The sequence below is a fragment of the Lactuca saligna genome, chromosome 9, assembly GCF_052625555.1.
Source record: "Lactuca saligna cultivar CGN05327 chromosome 9, ASM5262555v1, whole genome shotgun sequence".
In the NCBI taxonomy this organism is placed as follows: Eukaryota; Viridiplantae; Streptophyta; class Magnoliopsida; order Asterales; family Asteraceae; genus Lactuca; species Lactuca saligna.
In genome coordinates, this window is record NC_136425.1 from 29,596,837 (window position 1) to 29,603,386 (window position 6,550).

General features: G+C 37.8%; 1 protein-coding gene across 1 annotated transcript; it reads left to right on the forward strand.

The window, feature by feature from the left end:
- Positions 1–2,178: 2,178 nt before the first annotated feature.
- LOC145016145 (uncharacterized) lies at positions 2,179–3,760 on the forward strand. The gene is made up of 3 exons (XM_078974550.1): positions 2,179–3,348; positions 3,424–3,603; positions 3,695–3,760. The coding sequence occupies exons 1-3, from the start codon at positions 2,179–2,181 to the stop codon at positions 3,758–3,760; spliced, it is 1,416 nt and encodes a 471-aa protein (XP_078830676.1).
- The last annotated feature ends 2,790 nt before the right edge of the window (positions 3,761–6,550 follow it).

Consider the following 6,550-nt stretch of genomic DNA (forward strand, 5'->3'; position numbering starts at 1 on the left):
AATAAACCCGAATTCAAATCCGAAACGGGCTGACGTTGGTGCCTTTGCCCCTCTTAGTATAGTGAGGACAAGTCACCTCACAAGTATCTCAGGATGATAAATGTCAAACTCCCCACATACAGCTCGAAACTCAATCACCTAACTCCACCAATGATTAACTTCCATAAATTCCCAAATTACTAAAATACCCCCAAACGTAAAATTGGTCAACCCCTTGTCAAAGTCAAAGTCAACGATCAAAGTCAACAATCCATGTTGACCCAAATCGTCGAGTGTAGCCCACTGACTCGTCGAGTCCTAGAACTCGAGAAATCGTGAAAACCTTAGTTGACTCGCTGAGTTCCCAAACAACTCGTCAAGTCCATGTAGTGTCCAAATGTTGGGAAAACTCATACTGACGCGCCAAGTCCATGTAGAAACCAACAACGACCAATCTTTATCTGACTCATCGAATTGACCATGCAACTTGTCGAGTCCCTTCAGTTCATTTCTCATTCAGGCCTTTTTAAGCTACCAATTGCAGATCTAGCCTCCTAGGGCATGGTTACCACGTAAAGTTGCAAACTTTACATGCATGCAAGGTTTTAAATTCCAAAACCAAGTTAAGGGAAATGTTTAAACCAAAAAGAAGGGCTAAAGCTTGATAAATTCCATAACTTTATAACTATAAGGGGTTAAAGGAGTCTGGATCTGAAGTTACAACTTCAGATCATGCCCAATACCAGAAATGATCCACAGGTATCCTAAAAATGGCCTTAAACCCAAGAATAAGGAGATCTAACGCTAGAATGATCAAGGTAACAACTTGTTACCTTCAAATGGAAGGCAAAATGATGTAGATGCTGGATCTATAAGCTCCTTCCCGTTCCAAGATTCTCAACCTTCAAACTTCTTCAACAAATTCACAAAAAACACTCTCTTAGCCTCAAAAGCACAAAGAAGTAGTAAAGAACGGCTAGGATTTCCTTATCTGGGTAATGAGGTGATAATAGAGGCCAAAGTATGCGGGTTAAGTCCTGTAAATAAGGTGCAAACCCTAAAAATTATGGGTGTCCCATTCAGCTCCTACTCATCGAGTTGGGATCCTCCAAATCGTCAAGTAGACCTCATAAGTCATGTGGCCTGATTTGCTTCTATACGATGAGTTTGGGCATCCAACTCGTCGAGTAAGTCCACGAATGTGACTAATAAGATTTACATTTTTAATACTTGGGAGTCGGGGTGTTACAGATCCCTAGCACCCCATACAATGGTGTATGCTCTTTGGGGTCATTGGCCATGGCCTCCTTGCTTTTAAGGTTCTTAATATTCTAAATATATAGTTTATCTATTATGTAAATTAAATATTTACTAACTTGGTTTATTAGGCCCCTTGATTTGAGTTTTAGTTCTTAAAATTTGGGAATTAAATAAGAATATATGTAACTAATCAATCAAAAATCCAGAAAATCCCTCAAAAAATCAAAACAAATCTTATTTCATTAGAAGACCAAGTAAACTAGGAAACTATATCACTTGAAAGCTCTATACAAAAAATAAAAATCGTAATGAAATTTACTACTCTTTTAACTCAACGTTTGAGTTTAAGAAAACAATTAACTTTGAAAAAATTATCAGGCTTCTGAAAATAGTAATGTCCTCACAGAACTGCCTACCTCCATCATCGGGCACTTCACTGTTCGACACATATGTACGCTCTATCTTTTGTTTTAGCTGGTCGCCGCCTCGCCAGACTGCACCTCTGAGTTCTGCCAGCTATAACTCTCCTTCTCTGGTCTCTTCTCCGTCGGAGCAAACTTACATAATTATATATATATATATATATATATATATATATATATATATATATATATATATATATATATAGGGAAAACTGCAATAAAGTCCCTAAGTATTGCCCGTATAATCGATTTAGCCCTTATATATATATATATATATATTTTTGCAATTTAGTCCTAAATACCTGTAAACGTAATCAAAACGAGATATTTAATAGGTTAGCCGGTATCCCACCGGTGTTTTGCGCATGTGGCACCTTACGTGTACAAGTGAGTTTTACCCTTCCATTTCCACTGCATTCGACGTCTGGTAAATCGATTGAGAGAAAAAGATAGGGTTTTTACAGAGTGATACACGAAGGAAGTAAGGTTTTACTGAGAGAAACGAAGGTAAAACCCAATGGTTGTCGAATCAGAAGAAGTTCGCCATGAGTCATCTGAAGAATACGACTCTGAAGAATACGAAGATGATGACGAGGTGCTCGATACTGAGCACATAGATGTGGAAATGGAAGAAGATGATTTCAAGACACAGGGTAAAGAGAGATGCAAGGATGCTTTCCTTAACTTCAGTTCTGATTATGAAGATAATGAAGCCGATGAAGACAATGACTTAGTTGATGAAGATGAAGAAGGGTTTGGTTCAGAAGAGGAAATCGATGACACAGCAGGGGCTAATGATCTTGATTTGGGAGATGCGGTTGGTGCAGGCTTCCCCATTCACGACCCATCAGTTAAGTGGAATAAGATGAAGCCCCTTCTTGGTGAAAGGTATGAATCACCACATCAGTTGCAACAATGTCTCACTAATTATGCTATTAAGTCAGGGTATAACATTAAATTTGCGAAGTGTGACACTGTGAGATTAACTGCCAAATGTGGTCCTAAGATGAAGTCTCAACCCTGCCCATTCAGAGTTCATGCTTCCTGGATGACTCAAGAAAGGTCTTTTCAGATTAAAACCTTAGTCGATGAGCACAAATGTGTTAGAAATTTCAATATTTCAAATTTACTGAGTCCCAGATGGCTAGCAAGACACTTTTTGAAGGAGTTGATAATGAAACCTAACTTGAAGTGTAAGGAGATGCAATCAATAATTAGGACCAAATTTCATTGTGGTGTATCTTGGTCTAAGGCTTACAGAACAAGGTGTAGAGCAATGACCATTATAGATGGTAAACTTACAGAACACTATGCTAGGGTGTGGGACTATTGCCATGAGTTACTAAGGTCAAATCCTGGTAGCACTGTCCAAGTTGGTGTCACTATAAATCCAAATCAAAGAACATACTTTCACAGGATGTATTTGTGTTTTAAAGCAATCAAGGAAGGTTGGAAAATAGGGTGCCGTAGGGTAATTGGTCTAGATGGATCTTTCTTGAAAGGGACATGTAAAGGAGAATTACTTACAACAATAGGGAGGGATGCAAACAACCAAGTTTATCCAATTGCTTGGGCAGTTGTTGACATTGAAAACAAAGCTAATTGGAAATGGTTTTTGGAACTGCTCACAGAGGATCTTAATCTGCTAGATGGAGGAGGGTTTATTGTAATTTCTGATCAACATAAGGTTTGTAATTTCTTTGCATATTTATGATTTTTCCTTAACATCATCTTATATGTTTATGTATTAATTAAATTGTAGGGATTGCTTGAAGCAACCAAAGAAGTTCTACCAAATGTGGAGCATAGACAGTGTGCAAGACACATATATGCTAACTTTAGGAAGACCTATTCTGGAGTGGAGTTCAAGAATATGTTTTGGGAAGCTTCCTTATCAACTGTAGAGAGTGAATTTCTCAGGAAAATGGATGATATAAAAGAGGTTAATCCAAATGCTTATGAACATTTGATCGCAAGAGATCCTCACACATGGTGTAGGGCATTTTTTAGGACTGATGTAGCATGTGAGGCAGTTGAAAATGGCATTGCAGAGTGCTTCAACGCCATCATATTGGATGCTAGAAAGAAACCCCTTCTAGCAATGTTTGAAGAAATTAGGTTGTACATGATGGATAGGTTCTACCGTATGTTACAAAAGGCAGAAAAGTGGGAATCAGTGGTTTGTCCAGCTACTATCAAAAAAATGAACAAGTTTGGAGAGGATTTGAGGTTTGTCTTAGCATTTTTATTGTTCCTTGTTATCATTATTCTAATTTCATTGTTATGATTTCATTTAGTAATGCCATTGTAGGAATTGGAATGTGAATCCAAGTGGACCATCTATTTTTGAAGCCAGGAATGGATTAGAAGGGTACGTGGTTAACTTACAAAGCAGAGTGTGCAGCTGTAGGCTTTGGGATATCTCAGGAATTCCATGTGTACATGCACAGTGTGCAATATTATTCACTGGACAAGATCCTGTTCATTTCATAAGTGAGTGGTTTCATGTGGACAGGTTCAAGGCTATATATGCAAACAATATACTACCTATGAATGGTAGAAATTTATGGCCTAGAACATCATACATAAAGCCTCTACCCCCTTTAGCTAGAAGAATGCCAGGGAGACCAACTCTGAAAAGAAAGAGGCATGCCACTGAATCTCAAGACAAATACTCCCAAAATAAGATGAAGGTTACAGGAAAATGAAGGACTGTCCAATGCAAAAATTGTCTTCAAAGGGGTCATAACAAGGCATCCTGTAAGAATCCCAAGGTCACACCAGAACCCAAACCCAAGAAAAAAATGGGTAGACCAAGATTGGATCCTGATATCAGTCATTGGACTAGAGGTGGTGTAAGAGGTGGTGTCAGAGGTAGTAGAGGTGGTGCAAGGGGTAGTAGAGGTGGTAGATGGGGTAACAGAGGTGGTGCAGTGGGTAACACAGGTGATGTAGTGGCTAACAGAGGTGGTAGGGGTAGTAAGAGAGGTGGTAGGGGTAGTAAAAGAGGTGGTAGGGGAAGTAAGACATCTGTTGGAATTGAAGGTGGTGGAGTGGCTGAAGTTGAAGGTGGTGGAGTGGCTGAAGTTGAGGATGACACTATTCCTGAAAAATATTTAGTCCATTTATGGAAGGCAATGCAAGATTTGAAACTATCAGGGTATTCAACTGAAGAAATTAAAAAGTCACTTAGTCTGACAGATTCACATATGAAACAACTCAATGATTACAATGACACTATTGAACAAGTTCTTCCTATGTCTATGGTAAACCCTCTATATTACCTTAATGTTTACATTTATTTATGTTATTAATTGCTTGATGTTTTATAGGAAGAGGAGTATCCACCTCAGACTGAGACACAAGATGGGCTGAAGAAATTATCCCTGAGACACAACCAGAAAGTGAGGAAGAAGAAGAAGGCATTAATGACACCCATGAATTACCAGTACACCTTAGGATTGTGAAAAAAAGAAGGCCCTCTGAGAGGATTGTTAAAACCAAGCTGAAGAAGATGGGATGTGTTGGGACTTCTTCAAATTCAGCATTGGAGTTGGATTAGACTGTTAGGGTGTTAAGGGTAGTAAGGGTATTTTTGTACATATTTTGTGAATGCTACTTTTGTGCCTCTTTTTTGAATGCTACTTTTGTATATCTTTTGTGAATGCCCTTAAATTACTGATAACCATATTTTGTACATCTTTTGTAAACACATTGAAACATAGTGAATGCCCTTAACATGGTTGGTAATGACATATTGGAGTTTGTTGTTTAATTATTTTAGCCACATTGAAACATTGTGAATGCCCTTAACATGGTTGGTAATGACATATTGGAGTTTGTTGTTTAATTATTTTAGCGACATTGAAACATTGTGAATGCCCTTTATATGGTTATTTATGTCAAGTGTACACCATTTATGCAAACCAAGAAGGGCACCAGCAACACCTCTGTAGTAAGATCTTGTTATTGATCTAAATGATTCTTGACCAGCCTAACAAATATATAAAGAAAAAAGAAGAGATTTTTTTTAAGATTTCTTTTTATAATAAATGTAACAAGAGAATAAGGTATAGAAGAAAAGAAGGAGACAAACTGTGTCCCAGATTTGGAGCTTTATTGGTTTGTTGTCAATGGTGATCATTTTAGTCCCAAATTCAACACCAATTGTTAAATCATGGTTATATTTGTCTAGTGTACACCATTTATGCAAACCATAATAACATATTGCCATTTCATTAACCGAAACATTACATGATCCACAACAACATTTATCTATTACATCATGATAACAAACCAAAAGATTACATCATCCCTACCACACCATAATACCCTACAACTTACACTAAACTAACCATACATCATCCCTACAATGAAACAAACAAAACAAACCATCATCCACTTGCAGAATCCAAATTCATTACTAGGCACATGTGTATTGTCACACATTGCAATTTGATTATCAGGTTCAAGAGCATTCGCAGGGTTAATATGGACATCAACATTCACAGGGGCAATAGGGCCATCAACAGGTATTTCACCTTCATTAACAGGGTTATTAAAAGGAATAGCTACACCCCCATTAGCAACAGCTCCTAACTCATACATTCTTTCTTTATACCACTTATTCAATAGTGGTGGGTCAATCCAACGAAAATACCCACAGTCCTTCTCTTCATCCTACATAACATAGCAAGATGCATGTTTTTAACATAGAAAAATGGGAAATTTAGAGGATTAGAAGAATTTGAGTGAGTTTTGAAGATTCTATACCATGTAATTTGGGCAACCAAAAAACCTACGACCTGGATTCTTTCGAGTCCATGATGTCCACATTCCAACCCTATCTCCACAATAGCACGTTCTGATGTTGGTGCTTGACGAACTCG

Excerpts from the sequence above, each read along its gene's own strand:
- LOC145016145 (XM_078974550.1), top strand. The coding sequence starts at position 2,179 with ATGGTTGTCGAATCAGAAGAAGTTCGCCATGAGTCATCTGAAGAATAC. Across the intron at positions 3,349-3,423 it reads TAATTTCTGATCAACATAAG|GGATTGCTTGAAGCAACCAA; the intron begins GTTTGTAATTTC and ends ATTAAATTGTAG. Across the intron at positions 3,604-3,694 it reads AAATGGATGATATAAAAGAG|TTGAAAATGGCATTGCAGAG; the intron begins GTTAATCCAAAT and ends CATGTGAGGCAG.